Source organism: Thalassophryne amazonica, chromosome 1 (assembly GCF_902500255.1).
Source record: "Thalassophryne amazonica chromosome 1, fThaAma1.1, whole genome shotgun sequence".
NCBI lineage: Eukaryota > Metazoa > Chordata > Actinopteri > Batrachoidiformes > Batrachoididae > Thalassophryne > Thalassophryne amazonica.
In genome coordinates, this window is record NC_047103.1 from 94,602,079 (window position 1) to 94,624,888 (window position 22,810).

Sequence of the window (22,810 nt, forward strand, 5' to 3'; positions counted from 1 at the left end):
TGGCTGTGTGTTTAGGGCCATAATCCTGCTGAAAAATGAATCGTCACCCCAGGCTGAGGGCAAGAGCGCTCTGGAACAGGTTTTCATCCAGGATGTCTCTGTACATTGCTGCAATCATCTTTCCCTCTATACTGACTAGTGTCCCAGTTCCTGCCACTGAAAAACATCCCCACAGCATGATGCTGCCACCACCATGCTTCACTGTGGGATGGTGCCTGGTTTCCTTCAAACATGACGCCTGGCATTCACCCCAAAGAGTTCAATCTTTGTGTCATCAGAACAGAGAATTTGATTCTCATGGTCTGAGAGTCCTTCAGGTGCCTTTTGGCAAACCTCAGGTGGGCTGCTCTGTGTCTTTTACTAAAGAGTGGCTTCTGTCTGGCCACTCTACCACACAGGCCTGATTGGTGGATTGTTGCAGAGATGGTTGTCCTTCTGAAAGGATCTCCTCTCTCCACAGAGGAATGCTGGAGCTCTGACAGAGTGACCATTGGGTTTTTGGTCACCTCCCTGACAATGGCCCTTATATCTGATCAATCAGTTTAGACTGGTGGCCAGCTCTAGGAAGAGTTCTGATGGATCTGAACTTCTTCCATTTACAGATGATGGAGGTCACTGTGTTCACTGGAACCTTCAAAACAGCAAAATGTTTCCCTTGACAGGAACCAGAAACTTTGACCACATTACACCCATTTTGGCATCTCTTCACTGGCTTCCTGTCTCTGTGAGGTCAGATTTTAAGGTTCTGCTATTAAGCTATAAAATTATTCACGGACTAACACCTCACGACTTATCTGACCTAATTAAAGCCTACGTACCGGCACAGGCTCTGCATTCACAGAACACAGAGCTACTCTGTGTCCATAGCATGAATAAAAAGTCTGCGGGCCAGATCCTTCTCTTATCATGCACCTGTTTTGTGGAATGATCTCTCTATGGCGACAAAACAGTCAGATTCTGTAGAGACATTCAAGTCCAGAGTTAATTTAAGACACATTATTCTCCCTTTCATATGGCAAGCATACTTGCATAGTATGGAACTATGCTTCCTATCCTTGGTAATGGAACAGGTCTCTGCCTCAACTTCATCTAAATTCTGGGTCTGGTAGTGAAGCTTAGGGCTAGTGACCGGCGATCACCTTAGTATTTTCTCTGCTTTCTTGTCAAGTTAATGCTGATTAATTTTACCTTAGCTGTGGTTTTTCCAGTGACTGATTCTGCTCTTTTTTTTTCTCTGTCCGCAGTGCGAAGGGAAATGCACAGGAGTAATGCCTGTGGACAACAGGATGGTGGACTTACCGCAAGATGCCATGCCTGAAGCTGATGCAGAAGAAGTTTTGAATTCCTGTTTTGTTTCTTTTGTTGTGTAAAACTTTATAAAAACCTTGTAACGGTTACCTTGTAACTGTTAGAATGGCCTAAGCAGTGGGTCACCCTTCTGAGTCTGGTCTGCTTGATGTTTCTTCCTCAATATCATCTCAGGGAGTTTTTCCTTACCACTGTCACCTGTGTGCTTGCTCTAGGGGTTGGTAAGGTTAGACCTTTCAATTTATTCAAATTATAAAGTGCCAACTCATGACAGCATCGCTCCAAGGCACTTCACACAAAGCAATTCAAAAACAATTTAAAATAAATTTAAAAAAAATTTATAAAGAACAATTAAAAGATAAAAAAGCACAATAAAGGAGTAAAAATTAAAAAGGATGCTAACCACAGGACTGAAAAAACAAATGTGTCTTGAATATCTGCACAGAATCTGACTGTCTTATCTACACTGGGAGACCATTCCACAAGACAGGGGTACAATAGGAGAAGGCTCTTTGACCCACAGCCTTTTTCTTCACAGTTGAAACACAAAGTAGTCCTGCATCCTGTGAGCGCTAAGCCTGGGCCGGTACATAGGCTTAAGTAAATCAGCTTGGTAGGTTGGTGCCAAGTCCATGAACAATTTTATAGGCTAATAACAGAACCTTAAAATCTAATCTCACAGAGACAGGTAGCCAATGAAGAGATGCCAGAACAGGTGTAATGTGGTCAAACTTTCTGCTTTGTGTGAAAAGTCTGGCAGCAGCATTCTGAACCAATTGGAGACCCTTAATGCGGGACTGCGGTAACCCAGAAAATAGGACATTGCAATAATGCAGTGTGGAAGAAACAAAGGCATGGATAAGGGTCTTGGCATCAGCCATGGACAGAATGGGACAAATGGGAAAATCCTTGCTATATTTCACAGATGGAAGAAGGTACCACTTGTAATATCCCTAGTCTGGAGGCCAAAGGACAACGCAGGATCAAAAATCACCTCAAGGATCCTCACCTTGATGATGATATCTTGCTGGACCAAGAACCATCATTTTAATCTCATCAGAGTAGAGTCTGATAAGAGTGGGGTCCCAAATGGCCTCTGGGGTCCGAGGGCATTTTTTGGACAGTTCACTCGCCTGGCATAAATGTTTTATTATTGCTGTTAACAGCTCTCCCTGCATCCCACAATCAAGTTTTATGTCTCTTTGTTTCAGGACAACCTGTGCTTTCATCATATATATGCTTTTGTTGTGTTTTATAAGTGTATTAAAGGTTTACAATGAAAAATAAGGAAGTAAAAAGTAAAACGGAAAATAATTTTCCACACATTTATTCAAAACACACAGAAAATGATAATAAACAACTGTTTTGACACTTTATAAAGGTAATTTGAGGTCTTGTGTGAAAGACTGTACAACAAAAAGGTTCAAACGATAAACACAAATGCACATTTTGAACAATGTATACAAAATGGTCTATGCGTTTTGTTGTCCATTGATATGGTAAACAGTGCTTTACGCAGAGAAAACAACAGAGTTATCCAGTAACATTCACATGCAAACTAGTGGAGCAATCCTGATAGTTACACATTCTTTGTTTGAGCACGTGAGATTGTCATCAGAGGCTCTCCGTCTGCTTTCACTGATCGCTGTGCGTAATGGCGCAGGGTGCATTTGGAGCCCAAGAGCAAGTACTCATTGGAGCACCCATGGGGCTATTCAAACGGGCCAACTAGTAACATATCACTCCTGAAAACGATCTTTGGCTTTTCACGTGAGGTGAATCTGCCCTACGATTGGATTTTGGAAAACCATGTGACGGTGAACCAATTCCGATTGGACACTCACATTGTGCACGTCATCACACAGCTTCTATGAGGAGTACAAAGATGGCCGATGGCTGGCTCAAAAGTCCGCGGAGTTAACTTTTCAGCAAAAAAAAAAAAGTAAGTTTCTATCTCATATCATTAAAAAGTTATTTATAATTTAGTAAAGCTTGGTCTTAGCCATCGTATACGACGGCGTTGGCCCCAGAGGGTTAAAAGTAGGAAGTTACTAGACAGCCAGCCTCTCAGTGATGCAAGGCAAGGCTCTCGTGTTTTTTGTGAAGTGAAGCGCCTTGAGGCTGCTTTGTTGTGATTTGGTGCTATATAAATGTCATAAATTGAATTGTATTCTTCCCCATATTTGTGCCTCAAGACAATACTGTCTCTGAGGTCTTCAGGCAGTTCCTTTGACTTCATGCTTGGCTTGTTCTCTGACATGCACTGTCAACTGTGGGACCTTATATGTAGACAGGTGTGTGTCTTTCCAAAGCATGTTCAGTCAACTGAATTTACCCCATATAGACTCAAATTAAGTTGCAGAAACCTCTCAAAGATGATCAATGGAAACAGGATGCACCTGATCTCAATTTTGAGCTTCATGGCTAAAGCTGTGAATACTAGTGTATGTATATGTGATTTCTTTTTTGTTGTTGTTGTTTATTTTTAATCAATTTGCAAAAAATCTCAATCTTTTTTCACATTGTCATTATGGGTATTATGTGTAGAATTTTGAGAAAAAAAGAATTCCATCCATTTTGGAATAAGGCTGTAACATTAAAACAATGTGGAAAAACTACAGTGCTCTGAATACTTTCTGGATGCACCATATGCATCTTTTTTTGTTGTAGGTAATAATTATATTTCAATGCTCTAACCTGCAGGGTCATCAGAGGAGTATGTAGCCATGAAGCCTCCGTTGGACACAGAGGCATCCGTACGGAACACGACAGTCATGGTGTTGCCAGAGGAGCGCACCTGGGTGCCAGCTGGTACTGTGCCACAAAATCGCTGCAGGCGAGGAGCATCATTACCTAAACCGTTAAATACCTGGAAGACATCAGGTGACATTGGTGAGAAGCAGTAGTGGTTTTGTAGCAAGCAGGTGGACTGACAGTTACCTGCTAGAAAGTGTTCAAGTACAACCCCAATTCCAATGAAGTTGGGACGTTGTGTAAAATGTAAATAAAAACAGAATACAATGATTTGCAAATCCTCTTCAATCTATATTCAATTGAATACACCATAAAGACAAGATATTTAATGTTCAAACTGATAAACTTTATTGTTTTTGTGCACATATTTGCTCATTTTGAAATGGATGCCTGCAACATGTTTCAAAAAAGCTGGGACAGTGGTATGTTTACCACTGTGTTACATCACCTTTCCTTCTAACAACAGTCAATAAGCATTTGGGAACTGAGGACACTAATTGTTGAATCTTTGTAGGTAGAATTCTTTCCCATTCTTGCTTGTTCTCTCCCTCAGCCCCAACCAGTCCCAGCAGAAGACTGCCCCTCCCTGAGCCTGGTTCTGCTGGAGGTTTCTTCCTGTTAAAAGGGAGTTTTTCCTTCCCACTGTAGCCAAGTGCTTGCTCACAGGGGGTCGTTTTGACCGTTGGGGTTTTACATAATTATTGTATGGCCTTGCCTTACAATATAAAGCGCCTTGGGGCAACTGTTTGTTGTGATTTGGCGCTATATAAAAAAAATTGATTGATTGATTGATTGATTGATGTACGACTTCAGTTGTTCAACAGTCCAGGGTCTCCGTTCTCGTATTTTGCGCTTCATAATGCGCCACACATTTTCAATGGGCGACAGGTCTGGACTGCAGGCATGCCAGTCTAGTACCCACACTCTTTTACTATGAAGCCACACTGTTGTAACACATGCAGAATGTGGCTTGGCATTGTCTTGCGGAAATAAGCAGGGATGTCCCTGAAAAAGACATTGCTTGGATGGCAGCATGTGTTGCTCCAAAACCTGGATGTACCTTTCAGCATTGATGGTGCCATCACAGATGTGTAAGTTGCCCATGCCATGGGCACTAACACACCCCATACCATCACAGATGCTGGCTTTTGAACTTTGCGCTGGTAACAATCTGGAGGGTCTTTTTCGTCTTTTGTCCGGAGGACACGACGTCCATGATTTCCAAAGACAAATGAGCTCGGGCATGTGCGGTGGTGTTTCTGGATGTTGTTAATGGATGGCTTTCGCTTTGCATGGTAGAGTTTTAACGTGTACTTGTAGATGTAGCGACGAACTGTATTAACTGACAGTGGTTTTCAGAATTGTTCCTGAGCCCACGCGGTAAGATCCTTTACACAATGATGTCGGGTTTTAATGCAGTGCCACCTTAGGGATCAAAGGTCACAGGCATTCAATGTTGGCTTTCGGCCTTGCTGCTTATATGTAGAAAGTTCTCCAGATTCTCTGAATCTTCTGATTATATTATGGACTGTAGATGATGGAATCCCTAAATTCCTAGCAATTGAACGTTGAAAAACATTGTTCTTAAACTGTTGGACAATTTTTTTCATGCAGTTGTTCACAAAGTGGTGATCCTCACCCCATCTTTGCTTGTGAAGGGCTGAGCCTTTTGGAGATGCTCCTTTTTACCCAATCAAAACCTCACCTGTTTCCAATTATGTGTTCTTTGAGCATTCATCAACTTTCCCAGTCTTTCGTTGCCCCGTCCCAACTTTTTTGAAATGTGTTGCAGGCATCCATTTCAAAATGAGCAAATATTTGCACAAAAACAACAAGGTTTATCAGTTTGAACATTAAATAACTTGTCTTTGTCATGTATTCAATTCGATATAGGATGAAGAGGATTTGCAAATCTTTGTATTCTGTTTTATTTACATTTTACACAATGTCCCAACTTCATTGGAATTGGGGTTGTACCATGTTCTGGGTTTGCATAAAACATGTAAGTTCATTAAAGGACTACAATTTATTGCCTTCAAAACAGCTTGGCTCCAAGGTACTAGAGCTTCATGGAGAAAATGAGCAACAACTTGCTATGTATATATATATCTATATTATAACAGCCAAATGTGTGTGGCTTTGATCACCCAAAAACCAGGGAGAGCTGACATTCGCCATTTGGCAGGCTTATGTATTTTGGGTCAAGGGTGGATGCTGAAAAAACGGAAAGTTGATAGGACAAATATTTTTGGTGAAACTTGCAGCTGTAGAATGAGTGTAAGTGCATATAACATCCATGTATATGCTAAAAATACATGGATGACACTTATTTCCATTGTGGTCCATTTAAAAATCAAATGACAAAATAGAAGAAATAATAATAGTGTGTATATGATAACAACATAAACAATTTATAAATAAATTTAGACAGTAAATTCACATTAAAAATTACATAATTAACAGGAAATAAAAGGGTTGAATTCCTCTTCTAAAACTGTTGAGGTGTAAGGTTCTAAAAACATTCTGGACTCGCACTCCATTCCAATTCCTTGTTAATTTATTACCACCCTACCAACTACCTATTTTATAAACATTATCCAATCTAGAGCCCGTGGATCCCCACGGGCAACACAATAGTGTGTGTGTGTGTGTGTGTGTGTATGTATTGTGCATACAGCCTCGCCACAACGGATACAGCCAGATCCGCATTGGTATTTGGCACAATTTTTATGCCGGATGCCCTTCCTGACACAACTCCCAACCTGGTCTCATGGCAAGTCTTGATTCAGGAGCACAAAATATACATTAATCTGTTGGTTCATGATATTGTAATGAAAAGCACCTCATTTTCGTCACAGTAGCACGAATTCATTCTAATTCATTCCGTGATAGCTGCACAAAATTAAAAGTGGAGCGGTGGGGGTCGGGGTGGTTGTGGTTAGGGTTGGGGAAGGAGTAAGATTAGGTTATAGTTAAGGTTAGGGTCGGGGGTAGGAGTAGGGTTAGCAATCGTGAGTTTAAAAAAATGAACATTTGACTCATTTCATGAGGGGAGCACGAAAAACAAAAACAAAAAAACATGAGACTGGGCTGCAACTCCAGGTTCACCTGGAGAAACATACAGCTGCTAGTGTTCCACAGAGGTCTCCCATCCAAGTACTAACCAGGTCCCACATTGCTTAGCTTCTGAAAATGGACGGGTTGAGGCTTACACCAAGCAAACCGGCTGCTGTTCTTGTTATCATATGCAGACCATTATTATTATTAATATCAGTATTATATTTTATTATAACTTTTATTTTGTCATGTGTTTTTTTTTTTTTTAATGGACCTCAATGGAAATAAGTGTTTTCACTTTCTTGTGTCATCCATGTATTTACAGTTATATTATGTACTTACATTGAATTTACTAAATAAAATCATGAATGCACACATGCACTCACTCATGCTTTTAATATAAAGATGATTTACCTCCCCCTGCTGGAATAGTGTGTTAGTCAAGAATATATTTTGCAATATTAGCTAAAATCTGTAGTTTCTCCTAAAATATTAGTCCAATGAACGTCCCGTTTTGGCACCATTCATCCCTGACCCAAAATACATAAGCATACCAAGCCTTCACTGATCTCACAAAGGCATTTATATGGTTAGCAGAGATGGCCTGTTCAAAATCCTGCACGGTATAGGCTGTCCACCAACTCTCCTGTGCATCCTCGGATCTTTTTATGAAATCCAGCTATGTATAATTATCACAGATGGGGATAAGTCTGAGCCCTCACCATCACAAGTGGAGTCAAACAGGAGTGTGTTCTAGCGCCAACACTCTTGATTATCTTCTTCTTCTGTGTCTTACACTATGCCTTCTATGACTGCCCCAAGGGCATCTATCTGCACACCAGCACTGATGGTAAGCTGTTCAACCTCACTAGATTGAGAGCCAAGACCAAGGTCCGCCATGTGTTGATCCATGAGTTGCTGTTTGCTGATGATGCAGTGCTAGTGACCCACAACGAACAGGATCTTCAGATTCTTATGGATCAGTTCTCAGAAACCTGCAGAGAGTTTGGGCTGATCATCGGCATCAAAAAGACAAACATTCTCTGCCAAGGAGTTGTGACACCACTGTCTACCCTCGTTGATGGGTCACCCCTAGAAGTTCAACAGCTCACCTACCTACACAAGTCCTCTATGTCCATTTTTGTGACCTCGGAGTGCTTCATCCTGACATCAATGGTGTCAACCCGAATAAATATGTGACTATATGTAGTGTCATGTTCCTTTGTCTGTCTACCCTTCTGCAACGTCAGCACCCTAAGATTGGAGGCAATGTCGGGAGCTCTGGCCCCAGGAATACATTTAACGTCAGCCGACGTCTGTAACTAAACTAAACTAAAGCCCGGCATTTCAGCCTGGAGTTAGGAGTTGAAGTCACTTGTGGGCTCAAAGGACTAACAGGTACATCCAATGGAGAAAACAGTTCGCAGTGGCGAGTGTGATTGGGGTACCGCAACCGGGCACCAAGCCCTACGTGACTTCCTCCACCTAACTACGGTCCGAAGGCCGTCATCCACAGCTGGCGATTCCAGGCTAATACTAATGGGCATGCTAGCCGGCCCAACACTAATCTCGTCTGGAGTGCCTGTAACATCTAACTCCACTGAACTAAGAAGCTGTTCTAGCTTACGAACACGGCTCTCTAAAAGAGCCACCCTCTCTGCCAGCATTGCGCAGGTTTAATGTAAAGTTTAAAATGAGTACTTTGTGCACCAGAAAATTCAAGAGTGTACCCAAGCTAGCGCAAGCTGAATGCTAACGAAAATGCTAATCTAACCACTCCTAAGATTCACACAGGAATAGAATAATGAGCTACAATTCACAGCAGTTATACTGCAAACCTAACAAATATTAGAATGGTAGTAACAGTAAAAAAATAAACTATAATAATAAAAAAAACCTCTGTGTGCATGCCCAATTGCACACACACAGAGTTTTGTTTTTTCTGCATTCTGCTCAAGCAGGTGCTTTTAAGTTTTACATGCACAAACAGAGATGGCAGAAGACATCAAAAGCAATACTCTTTTCACACATGGTAATGACAACATGATGCTTAACTAAACCAATTAAGCTACAAAAACACAATAAATCAGTAACACTAACAACACTGTTGTTAGTGTAAGAACTCCCACGGTGCACTGCAGCACAATGTCCATTGTTTACTGGTTTGTTAAAATTGCTAATTTCTCCAAAAATATTAGTCCTATCAACTTTCCACTTTCGCGCCATTCATCCTTTACCTAAAATACATAAGCATACCAAACGTCAAATGTCAGCTTTCCCCAGCTGCACGCAAGCAGAGCATTTTGTTTTTCTGCATTCAGCATCAAGCAGGTGCTTTTATTTTGTACACACGCACAAACAGAGATAGTGGCGGAAGACATCCAAAGCAATACTCTTTTTACTTGTGGTAACAACAACATGACACTTAACTAAACTGACTAAACAAATTGAACTACAAAAACGCAATAAATGAATAACACTAACATGAACCACTAACAACATTCAAAACCACAAACTCCCACGGTGCATTGCAGCACAATGTCCATTGTCACTCCCCTCCCCCATCTCTCTGGATCTGACCATCTCTGCCTGTCCCTCACCCCCCACCTACTCCCCCTGCTGAGGCGAACAAAGCCACAACAGAAGACAATCCAAACCTGGCCTGAAGGAGCGCTCTCCCAGCTACAGGACTGATTCTCACAGACTGTATGGGATTTAATCTCCAGCCACAACCGGCAGCAGTACACTGACACCATAATCTCCTACATTAAGAACTGTGTTGACACTGTCACTGTCAACAAAAGGGTCAGGGTTTTTCCAAACCAGAAGCCCTGGATGAACAGTGCAGTCCAGTCCCTATTAAAAAGCCGCAACACTGCCTTTAAATCAGGGGACAGGGCCCTGTACAGCGCAGCCAGGTCCGATCTGAAAAGAGGCATCAGAGAGGCCAAGGCTGCCTACAAGGAAAAGATAGAGGACCACTTCACTGTAAATGACCCCAGAAGGATGTGGCAGGGAATAAATCATATAACCAACTACAGAAGTAGCAACCCAGGAAATGCTAGGTCTGACGCCTCACTGGCAGAGGAGCTGAACCGCTTCTTTGCCCACTTCAAAGCAGACAGACCAGCAGCAACTCCACACCCACCACCCTCCAGCACTAGCACGCTAACACTTCAGGAACACGAAGTGAGACGTGTGCTGAAGGCAATGAACCCCAGAAAGGCGGCCGGCCCCAATGGTGTACATGGAAAGGTACTGAAAGCGTGTGCTGACCAACTGGCTGGAGATTTCACCTGCATCTTCAACCTGTCCCTGTCACAGGCCACCATTCCACCCTGCCTCAAATCCTCCACCATCATTTCAGTCCCAAAGAAGTCAGCAGTGGAGAGCATAAATGACTACAGGCCTGTTGCACTTACGCCTGTGGTCATGAAGTGCTTTGAAAGACTGGTCTCTCAGCACATCAGAGCCTGTCTGCCTCCCACTCTGGATCCCCACCAGTTTGTCTACAGGGCAAAACACTCCACAGAGGACGCTATCACCACAGCTATCCACACTGCGCGGAGCCACCTGGAGCACCAGGGGAGCTATGTGAGGATGCTCTTCCTGGACTTCAGCTCAGCCTTCAACCACATCATCCCTGAGATTCTGGTCCAGAAACTGACACATCTGGGCATCTCCACCCCCATCTGCCAGTAGATCAAGGACTTCCTCACAAACCGCATGCAGTCCGTGAAACTTGGCCCCCACCTTTCCTCCACCATCACACTCAGCACCAGTTCCCCTCAAGGCTGTGTACTGAGCCCCCTCCTGTTCACCCTTTACATGCACGACTGCTCTCCGACCCATCCCACAAACACCATCATAAAGTTTGCGGATGATACCATCGTGATTGGGCTGATCTCAGGGGGGGATGAGACCAACTACAGAGATGAGGTAAATCGACTGACAGCGTGGCATTCAGCTAACAACCTGCTGCTGAACACCACAAAAACAAAATAAATAATCCTGGACTTCAGGAAGAACAGGGCTGACCCAGCCCCGCTCTACATCCAAGCGGACTGTGTGGAAAGGGTGGGCTCCATCAGCTTCCTGGGAGTACAGCTCTCTGACAGCCTCTCCTGGACTGCCAACACCACAGTGGTGGTGAAGAAAGCCCAGCAGAAACTCCACTTCCTGAGGGCACTCAGGAGAAACAATCTGGAGGAGAAGCTGCTGGTGTTGTTCTACAGAGCCACCATCGAGAGCATCCTGACGTGCTGCATCACAGTGTGGTACGGGGGGTGCTCAGCAGCAGACAGGAGAGCGCTGCAGAGGGTGATCAAAACAGCCCAGGGGATCACTGGTTGCTCTCTGCCCAGCCTGGAAGACATTGCCAGCTCTCACTACCTCAGCAGAGCTGCCAGCATCAGCAAAGACACATCCCACCCCAGCAACCACCTGTTTGACCTACTAACCTCCGGCCGACAGTATAGGTCAGTAGTGGCCAACCCGCGGCTCACGAGCCGCATGCGGCTCTTTGCCTGGTGTCATGCGGCTCTTACGTTCATGTCCAAGTTTGTGTTTGTGTGTGTATTTATGTGCGTGTTCGCTTCGCTTAAGTTCAATACGGTAATTTTGTTAAATGTGCTTCACTTGGGTTCATTACGGTATTTCGAGATCATGGCAAATGCGCAGGTGCAAAAAGAAAAATTGCAAGAAGAAGAAGAAGAAGGTCAGGGGGTCGATCTTCTGTCAGATCTCAAAATGGCAGGGAAAAAATGTACTGCAAAAAGAAAATATGAAGATGAAAACAGGACGTTTCTAACAGAGTGGGAGAATTTATATTTTTTCGTCGAACGTAATGGCAAGCCATTCTGCCTTATATGTCAGTCGTCATTGGTGCATTTCAAGGCTTCAAATCTTCAGCGTCACTTCAGCTCACTCCACGCTAACATTGACCAGGAATTTCCAAAAGGGACTGAACTTCGCAAGCACAAACTGACCACTTTGAAAAGTCAGGCAGAAAAGCAGGTACAGGTTTTCAAAAAATTTACGAAGCAGTCAGAGACAGTAACACTTGCATCGTATAAACTGGCTTGGAACATTGCACGGGCTAAAAAGCCATACAACGAAGGGGAGTTCGTTAAAAAATGCATAATTGACGCTGTTGAAATCTTGTCTCCTGAAAACGACAAACTAAAACGCATGGCATCAGACCTCCAACTGTCCCGCCACACTGTTGAACACAGAATATGAATAATATAATATATATAATATAAGGAGCCAGATATGCAACTCTGGTTGAAAACCTGCACGAAACCTTTGTGATCCGGTTCTGCGATCTACAACTGAAAAGGCCACAGATCACGTTCCTCGTCGACCCATTTAATGCGGATACGGACTGTTTGAAAGCCCCTTTAGTCGCAGATGAGGCAGCCGCTGAGTTGGAGATGATTGATCTCGCTGAGGAGGACCAACTGAAACCTGCTTTAAGGGAAGGGACCACTGAGTTCTGGAAAAGTGTGTCAATGGAAAAATACCCCAATGTCAAAAGGGCTGCACTTAAAATACTGTCAATGTTTGGCTCAACGTACGTCTGTGAGTCTGTGTTTTCTACCATGAAATACGAGGGCTGTCAATAAAGTAACGGTCCTTTTTATTTTTTTCAAAAACTATATGGATTTCATTCATATGTTTTTACGTCAGACATGCTTGAACCCTCGTGCGCATGCGTGAGTTTTTCCACGCCTGTCGGTGACGTCATTCACCTGTGAGCACTCCTTGTGGGAGGAGTCGTCCAGCCCCTCGTCGGAATTCCTTTGTCTGAGAAGTTGCTGAGAGACTGGCGCGTTGTTTGATCAAAATTTTTTCTAAACCTGTGAGACACATCGAAGTGGACACGGTTCGAAAAATTAAGCTGGTTTTCAGTGAAAATTTTAACGGCTGATGAGAGATTTTGAGGTGATTCTGTCGCTTTAAGGACTTTTCACGGTGCGAGACGTCGCGCAGCACTCCCAGGCAGCATCATCAGCCTGTTCAAGCTGAAAACCTCCACATTTCAGGCTCTATTGATCCAGGACGTCGTGAGAGAACAGAGAAGTTTCAGAAGAAGTCGGTTTCAGCATTTTATCCGGATATTCCACTGTTAAAGGAGATTTTTTTAATGAAAGACGTGCGGACGGATCCGCGCGTCGGGACGCAGCCGACGCGGTGCGGCAGCACAGGAAAAACACCTCCGTGTTGATAACCATTTGTAAAATCCAGGCGGCTTTTGATGGCTTTCAGTGGAGTGAGTATATGAGAAATTGTTTAACAGGCAGGACATGTTCCAGCTTGTCCTTAAGGCTTTCAACAGAGGTGTTTTTCCTGTGGCGGAGCGTCGCGGCGGCTGCGTCCCGACGCGCGGATCCGTCCGCACGTCTTTCATTAAAAAAATCTCCTTTAACAGTGGAATATCCGGATAAAATGCTGAAACCGACTTCTTCTGAAACTTCTCTGTTCTCTCACGACGTCCTGGATCAATAGAGCCTGAAATGTGGAGGTTTTCAGCTTGAACAGGCTGATGACGCCGCCTGAGAGCGCTGAGCGACGTCTCGCACCGTGAAAAGTCCTTAAAGCGACAGAATCACCTCAAAATCTCTCATCAGCCGTTAAAATTTTCACTGAAAACCAGCTTAATTTTTCGAACCGTGTCCACTTCGATGTGTCTCACAGGTTTAGAAAAAATTTTGATCAAACAACGCGCCAGTCTCTCAGCAACTTCTCAGACAAAGGAATTCCGACGAGGGGCTGGACGACTCCTCCCACAAGGAGTGCTCACAGGCGAATGACGTCACCGACAGGCGTGGAAAAACTCACGCATGCGCACGAGGGTTCAAGCATGTCTGACGTAAAAACATATGAATGAAATCCATATAGTTTTTGAAAAAAATAAAAAGGACCGTGACTTTATTGACAGCCCTCGTATGTCAAATCAAAACACCGCTCTGTTATGACTGACACCCATGTGAAAGAATTGCTTCGAGTGGCAACAACGGAGTACGAGCCAGATTTGAGGAGGATTGTTCAAGGGAAGGAATGCCAGAAGTCCCACTAAGCAACATGCATAGTAAGTGCACACTATATTGATTATTGAAAAATGACTGGCCTGTGGTCTTGGTACTGTAGTAAATATGTCATTATCATGTTGGTTTGGGGCATTTGTTATTTGTTATCATGTTGGAGTGACATCAATCTGGCTGAGCCTGTGTGTGTGTGTGTGTGAGAGAGAGAGTGAGGGAGAGGAAGAGATGGTTGGGGGGGTGTGCCGATGTGTATGATGTTGCTGGCCTGTCGTCTTACTATTGTAGGGGTATTTACAATTAATCTGACTGAGCAGAGGTGTGTGTGTGTGTGTGTGTGTGTGTGTGTGTGTGTGTGTGTGTGTGTGTGTGTGTGTGTGTGTGTGTGTGTGTGTGTGTGTGTGTGTGTGTGTGTGTGTGTGTGCCCATGTTCATGTGCCCGTGTGCTGAAGTGGCTCTTTGCTGTAACCCAGTAAGAAATGTGGCTCTTGGTCTCCGACTGGTTGGCCACCCCTGGTATAGGTAAATCAAAACTAGGACAAACAGACTCAGGGACAGCTTTCTCCCCAGAGCGATCACTGTACTGAACAATATCAAATCACTCTAATCCGCACCTTTCAAGTTTCTTGTGCAATATCTGTAAACCATGTGCAATATTCCCGTGCAATATGATTCCACAGTTCTATATGATTCTCGTTTTACATTACTTAGTCCACATTTTATTTTATTTTACCTTATGTTTATATTAGTTGTACATATACTCTGAATAATTTACTGTTAAATTTCACTATCTTTTGTTTGGCTAAAAATTACTCGCACCACGGAAAGCACCTTTTTGGAGTTGCACTCAAATCTCGTAATGCAAATTACAATGTCAATAAAGTCGATTATGACTCTCTGATTCTGGTTAGCTAAAATTGCTCATTTCTCCAAAAATAATAGTCCTGTCAACTTTCTGTTTTTGCAGTGTCCATCCTTGACCTAAAATACATAAGCATACTAAACAGCAAATGCCAGCTCTCCCCGGTTCCTCCGTGATCAAAGCCATACTTACAGAGGCCACTTGGCTGTGATAATATATACACACACACCAGTCATACGTTTGGATACGCTGTCTCATTGAAGTGAATGGGACAGTGCCTAAGATGTAAGCTCTATGACAGTGGTGTTCAAAGTATTCCAAAAAAGACCAAGATGGTGCAGGTTTTCATTGCAGCCACTGATTCCAGCAGGTGATTTCATTGATGAACATCACTTTGAGCAGATGGATGAGTTCATCAGTGAAATCACTTGCTGGAGGCAGTGTCTGTAAAGAAAACTGGCACCCTCTTGGCCCTTTCTAGAATACTTTGGACACCACTGCTCTATGATTGGCAGCCACCCTTATGCCTTGATGGTGAAGCATGAAGCAGATGAGTCTCCTTTCATGAGTCGCACTGCCTTTCCCTGGAACTGTTTGCATGGATGTTTCAGATTGAAAGTTTCCACCTGACTGTAGAAAGAGGCAAGCTTTCAAATGTTCCAATGGGACTAATGATATCTTGGAAACTGTGACAACCCAAGTGTGGTTAAATTGGAAACAATGACTTAATTAACTTTTGGATTCTCATACTCACATCTACATAGTCAAAAAGACAAGATGTTCCAGAACCTTCCAGGCGCATGTCATTGATGGTGAGGGTGACCCGACGTCCTGGTGACACAAGCAGCTCCCAGCGACACACCCGGCTATGTGGGTACAGGTTGGGGTAGTTGGGAGAAAAGATAGTTCCTGAGGGAGCATTCAACTCCCCTCCACATTCTGCAGGAGAACAAAAAACATAAAGCAAATTTCGAATGAGAGAAATTTTATGAAATTTAACATTCAAAATGCCAATTACTGAGTCATGTAGGGCCATGGCAAGAAGCAAAACAGAGTTAATGCAGCAAGAAGCAAAGTGCAGTACCTTGTTTGTTTGTTTGTTGTTGCTTCTTTTATTTTGCTGGTTCTGTGACTTATATATGACAAAATCTTACATTATAGTCTATGGCCACAAGATGGCAACATCTACCCATGGGGCAAAGTTACTCCTGTCTACTGATCTGGAAAATGCACTGTGACTAATACTCCAGAGCAGAAGGTGGAAGCAGTGCACCATTATGCTGAATCCCAACCGCCGTATAGTAAGAAGAAAAAGAAAATTTAGATGAGAAGGACATGCTGGGTCATTGAGAAGGAGCGAAATTAATAAATCATGGTCACAAAATGAAAGACCACACTTTTGAATGAAGAGAGGCAATAACCTTAATTACAATTAAGTATTCATCTGTAAAAGAGCCAGAACAGCAATGAGGAGGATGGGTAGGTTAAAGTCAGTGTAACTACCAATGTTTTAAAAATGTCTTGGAGTTTCAAAACATTTAATTGCAGTTAGTGTGGTGAAGGTCCACCCATCTAGCTCTGAACAGATGCTTTTGTCTGTTCAGTAATGACAAGAAGCAGTTGCCTCTTGAATTCTTCGTTCTCATTCAATAACATTAAACAGCCTGTGACCTTCTGCTTGCTAATGCTGTATTTGCATTATGAATAAATATTATAAATAAATAATTCTGTAAGTAAACTAATTTAGCTTCTCCTTGCATGAAGTCGTAGCCCCACATTTGAACTTGGGAAGTTTGCAAATGTCTGCAGATGCATAGTGACCAGCACCACTAATGCTATGAATAATGGAGGTTTCCTAACATTAAAGCTTGTTTTGAGCTTTAATGTGTACTCGGCATCAGTAGAGTACACAGCACAAAACTATGGACAATGTGGGTAACTGTGACCTAATGGGCAGTAGGACCCTGTCACATGCAAACAAAATGCCTACTTTACACGTGTTCCCAGACATGTCCCACTGTGACATCATTATTTTTAAATTCATTTATAAAATAATGGCAAATTAGATAAAATAACCTAACATATGAGGTTTACTTGTTTTGATCAGAATCCAAAATTTCAAAGCTCAAAATGAAATTATGTTGCATGAATGAACTTTATTTGAGTTGGAAATGGTGGATGATGGAAATCCTGCTCATAATTGAATTGAGTTCATCCAATGAGGTGTTTTTTTTTTTTTTTTTTTTTTTTAGTGTAGGGGTACTGGCCAAGTGGTTAATTGCTAAGAGCAGAAGGCTCTGAGTTCAAAGCCTGCTTTGTCTATAAAACGCTAATTCAGTAAACAACATGTAAACTAAAAACTTGATGCAAACGTGAGCCAATTAAAGAATAAATAAAAATGTATCAGAGCCAAAGATTTAATGTGACTTTCTTGACAAGATAAGCAAAACACACTGTTCTAATATAAAAATGAATTGTTATACAGATGTGTTCAAAATTATAGCAGTGTGTTTTAGAAAGTGAGTAAAGCTAAAAATCCTTAGAATAGCTTTTATTCCCATACACACAAATGTATTGGGAACACTGCACATTCTATTCCAAAGCAAAAAATGGAACAAATTTGTTATTACTTTACAGAAAGAGAGGCTGTTCAAAAAATAAATAAATAAAATAAACAGTGTTATTGCACCCTTGCAGGGGGCCCTTATTTATGGACAAAGAAAGCAAATGTTTCTCTCTCTGAAAACATGAGTAAAATGGGTCATTCCAGACATTGTTCAGAACAACAGTGTACTTTGATTCTAAACTTAATTGGGGAAAACATATAAAGAAAATGGTAGACTGCTTAGCTAAAATGATCTAAAATGCTTTAAAATGGCAACAAAACCAGAAAGACGTGGAAGAAAATGGAAAACTACCATTCAAATGGATTGTAGAATAGCCAGAATGGCAAAGACTCAGGCAGTGATCAGCTCCAGGGTGATCAAAGAAGGTCTAAAGTTACCTAGACACCTGTGTGAAGCCAAACTAAGAGCAAGAAGCCCCCACAAAGTCCCGTTGTTGAAAAAAACAATGTGCTGAAGAGGTTACAATTTGTCAAACAACATATTGACTGGCCTAAAGAGAAATGGTGCAACATTTTATGGACTGATGAGAGCAAGGTTGTTCTTTTTGGCTCTAGGGGCTGCAGACAGCCCCAAGCCACAGTACACTGTGAAGACAGTTTGTTTTGATTTGGAATAGAATGTGCAGTGTTCTCAAAGCATTTGTGTGTATGGGAATAAAAAGCTATTATAAGGATTTTGAGCTTTACTCACTTTTTAAAACACACTTCTATTATTTTGAACACAGCTGCAAGTAAAGTAGCAAACTTTTTCAGACACAAACAGATAAATGTTGAGCTGTCTTTGGCTGCAGACTTGAAATGTTGTGTTTTCTGTCACTCTGCACACAAGGTTATCTCCTGGAGAAGCTACTCCTCATTTGATGAAATGTACTTGTACTTATTACACTCCTTTATGATTGTGTAAACGCTTTTCAAGTATGACACATACCCCACATATCAATCAGTAAATGGTTCTGGTGCCCCCATAAAGGCAACCGTATACGTAGGTGCAGGTTTGTGCAATAATGTGAATTGCAAGAAACTCCACATAAAGTCATGTCACCTTTTTTAAATATATCTTTACCATTTTGAGTTTCAGTGGATCTTACCTTCAACACTGGCTTCAAAGGACAGACTGAAGCCAGCAGCATTCACACTGGAGTCACTCACAAACCTGACATAAGCAAAACTGTCAGACGTGTCCACAGAGGATGGAATGCTGTTACCACAGTGTCGGGCCAACACAACACCTCCTACACACACACACACACACACACACACACACACACACACACACACACACACACACACACACACACACACACACACACACACACACACACACACACACACACACACACACACACACACACACACACACACAGCAACATTACTAAAAGAATCACAATTACTGCCAAATAAGTTATCATCGACAAGACAGTGCAAAACAAGAGCAATCAGCAATTTCTGACATCCGTCAATCTGGATCCGGATCACCTCCAAAATTCAGTGGCGCCTTCAGCACCTTAATATCTATCTGTGGTGCAAATTTGTAAGTCCCACAAATTAGTTCTGATATATTCCTTCAAAGCCTACTGGGAAATCTTGATCCAGAATCCGGATCTGGATCACCTATAAAATTCAGTGGTCTTCCGTGCCCTAATATCTATCTGTGGTGAAAATTTGGTGAGAATCTGTGAAGTAGTTTTGGTGTAATCCTTCAAAGCCTATAAAGTGACATCTTGATCCAGGATCTGGATCACCTCCAAAATTTAATGGAGTCTTCTTTGGTCTAACATCTATCTGTGGTGAAAGATTTGTCAAAATCCGTGCAGTAGTTTTGACATAATCTTGCAAACAGAGAGACAAATAAATAAATAAACACCAATGATTTTATTACATCCTTGGCGGATGTAATAATAACCACAAGCAGCAGTGAGACGTTGTGGCCATCAGACCTTGGCTTTGGAAATGAAAGAAACTGACGAGCAAAGTCAAGCTACATGTAACCTGAAAAACACATAATGTGTGATAAGAGACGGAAGAAGTGTCTGCTTCAGCTACATTCATACAAAATGCTTCCTGTGGCACTGTCATGTGCCAGCTGTGCCAGCTGCTTAAACATGACACACGCCTCTGAGTGTAACCAAATCAGTTCAACTTTTGCTTTTTGGGGTGCAAAGAGTCTTTCGAGTCATTGACTAAGAGTAAATGTGCAGTTGATAGCGGATGTTAATGTGGCATACACAGCAGTATACAAGAGTGGATTTTGCGCAGGTTAACGACCGTAAGCACATAATGAAATTAAATCAGTCATGTAACTCAGGATTTGAAGAGCAGTATATTTTATTGATTTATCTCATACTGTCTATATTAGATAGAATACAATGAAATTAGGAAGGATACAGTTAAGTTAAGGTTAAGGTTAAGGTTAGTTAAGTTAAGGTTGTATTGCACACTTTGGGTTATACATACTCATCTTCAACCGCTTATCCCGGATTAGGTCACCGGGGCCCCAGCAGGGGGCCCCAAAGTTCCCTTTAGTGGGCCACATTAACCACCACTGAATGGAGGATCCTGAGGTGTTCCCAGGCCAGTGTGGAGATATAATCTCTCCATCTAGTCCTGGATCTTTCTCAGAGTATTTCTCCCATGTTCAGTCTATTTTTCCAGCTGATTACACCGAATGCTGTTAGTACATGCTCTGGCAGGCTGTTCCATGGATCTGCCACTTTCATTGCAAATGAGAAATTCATCTAATCCAGATGTGACCTTTTAAATAATTTCTTAGATCAGGAGTACATCCACTTGCAGTGTGCACCTTGCACCTCGTTATGCACAAACTCTGACACAGAACTGTGCTCATGCACTGGCAGTTTAAAAAAGAAAGAAAAGAAAACAACCTCTGCTGCTGATAGCATCTGCAGTTTGTTTTTTGATATGTTCCAAAATGATATCATGGCATGTCTTAAAAGTGCTACAAGGTTCTGTGCAATGCCATATAATTCTCATAAACTGACTTGACTGATCTCATCATGATGTGAGCTGTGTTTTTACAAGCAGATGCTGTTACTTAAGCTCACTCCCCCTATTCTTCTGTCTGCACCAGAACACTATATGCTAATACATCTGTGAAGTTGGATTTCCAAGGATAAGTGTTCTGCAAACAGCAGATTGAAAAGTTGTGTTGTTTTGCTTTGGTGCACATTTTACTGTATTTACCGGAGTATAAGTCATGCTGGAGTATAAACTGCACCTGTTAAAAAAGCCTGAAGAGGAAAAACCCATACATAAACTGCACCAGAGTATAAGTCGCACCTTTTCTCTGTGTTGTCAGCTTTTTGACTCTTATAAGGTCTTCGGGTCTGTGGGACACATTTTTTGCTTAACCACGAGACCATCACCTTCACTAGACCATCACTATTCCCACACAATGTTGCAAACTTGTGTGGGAACTGCACTCACATTCACACACATTTCTCCTTTGTCTTGCGGGAACCAATCTTGGGTACCTGACACTATAAATAGCTCTGTCAGCATGGTTCCATACCACAACTGATCAAGATGGCAAAGTGAACACTGACCCCTCTGCCCAAGACAAATTTCTCCCTAGGCAGACTAATAAAGACACTTTGACTTTGTTCAGGCTACCTTACAGTTGATATTGGAAGAGACAGAGGGTTTTGATGGTGATGCAGAGGAAGAAGTACATATGCAATAAACACACAGTGAACCTCTGTGCCTCTCATGTGTGGTATAGTCTGGTATGAAAATGGCTGAATTTAACAGGGCTAATGTGTTGTTCAGACAGATTGAATTTCTAATGAAATTCAAATAAATAATACACTATAGTTTTGGAAAAACTTGCTTCATTTGTACATTTAATTATTATTATTATATTATTATAATTTCCAGTTATGCTTGTTTTATGATGCATTTCCTTATTTTGTTACATTTTAATTGAAAAAATAAACTAAAATGAGTGGCATTCCTATTCAAAAATGGGATTTAACAAAGGTAAATTGGTTATTGGTATTTACTCATCACACTCATCTTCAATCACTTAGTCCAATTCAGGGTCGCAGGAGGCTGGAGCCAATCCCAGCAGTCATAGAGCATGAGGCAGGGTACACCCAGGACAGGACGCCAGTCTGTCACAGGGCCACAAACAAACACATTCACACCCACTCGCACACCTACAGACAATTTAAAGATTCCAATCCACCCAACCCGCATGTCTTTGGATGTGGGAGGAAACCGGAGCACCCAGAGGAAACCCACGCAAACACGGGGAGAACATGTAAACTCCACACAGAAAGGCCACAGGTGGGAATTGAACCCATGACTTTCTCGCTGTGAGGCAACAGTGCTAACCACTAATCCACCGTGCCACCCTATTGGTATTTATTATTTTATTATTAGAGTTTTTGTTTTGTGTTTTGATTCTTGGGAAGTATAAGTCACAGGACCTCCCAAACTAGTAAAATAAATAAATAAAAAAACATTTGTGACTTATACTCTAGAAAATATGGTGTATAGCAAATTCCAAAAGAAAAGGTGCAGTATTTTCAAATTATACCTCAACAACAACCTCACCATATAGAGTACTATAGTTTTTCCAAAGGATCATTCCATCTGAAATTACCAAAAGGCTCACAGGTCACTCCTCATCCCTGTTATGTTGTGATGTGTTATTCCTGTTACAAAATTACAGTGAAATGTGTATATTGTGAAGTTTGAAAGTTAGAGTCCAAGGAAATTTAGTAGAATTTTTTTACATTTTGCAAAAATGGTGCTTGTACCAACTTTAGATTTTAAATGACAGATCAAATTGACAGAACAGGGCTGAGGAGTAACCTGGGAAATATTTTTAAAACTTGATTTGACATAGAATAACCCCTAAATATTGGGGTCAACAATAGACAAGTCCTATCATTTAATAGTGGCTCAAACCTGTCTCTTCTAAAATTATGAGACACACAAGAGAAAAAGCAGGAAACACCTTCAAATTAAACTGCAACACATTGGGCCAGTATCAGTTTCAGGAATGCTGAATGTGATGGTCAGCTGTTGTTGGAACTCCTGTAGGATCTGAGCATCTGTACCATAAAAATAATGCAACTGCTTCATGGTCACCCAACTAAAAGAGGTTATAATCTACTGTCTGCAAAGTTCACA

The 22,810-nt window shown here is 42.0% G+C and overlaps 1 protein-coding gene and 1 long non-coding RNA gene across 2 annotated transcripts in view; both read right to left on the reverse strand.

Annotated features, from left to right (window-relative positions):
• Nucleotides 1-22,810, reverse strand: part of cubn (cubilin (intrinsic factor-cobalamin receptor)) — a 362,295-nt gene that overhangs the window by 72,306 nt on the left and 267,179 nt on the right. Inside the window, exons 47-49 of the mRNA XM_034169223.1 lie at nucleotides 18,742-18,885; nucleotides 15,782-15,966; nucleotides 4,006-4,177 (exon numbers count right to left, since the gene is read on the reverse strand). Of these exons, the coding sequence (XP_034025114.1) occupies nucleotides 4,006-4,177; nucleotides 15,782-15,966; nucleotides 18,742-18,885 (501 nt within the window). The remainder of the gene's footprint in view (nucleotides 1-4,005; nucleotides 4,178-15,781; nucleotides 15,967-18,741; nucleotides 18,886-22,810) is intronic.
• Nucleotides 11,956-12,734, reverse strand: LOC117512663. The gene is made up of 3 exons (XR_004561355.1): nucleotides 12,676-12,734; nucleotides 12,608-12,609; nucleotides 11,956-12,217 (listed from the first exon to the last, which is right to left on the reverse strand). It is a non-coding gene; the product is annotated as an uncharacterized LOC117512663 (long non-coding RNA).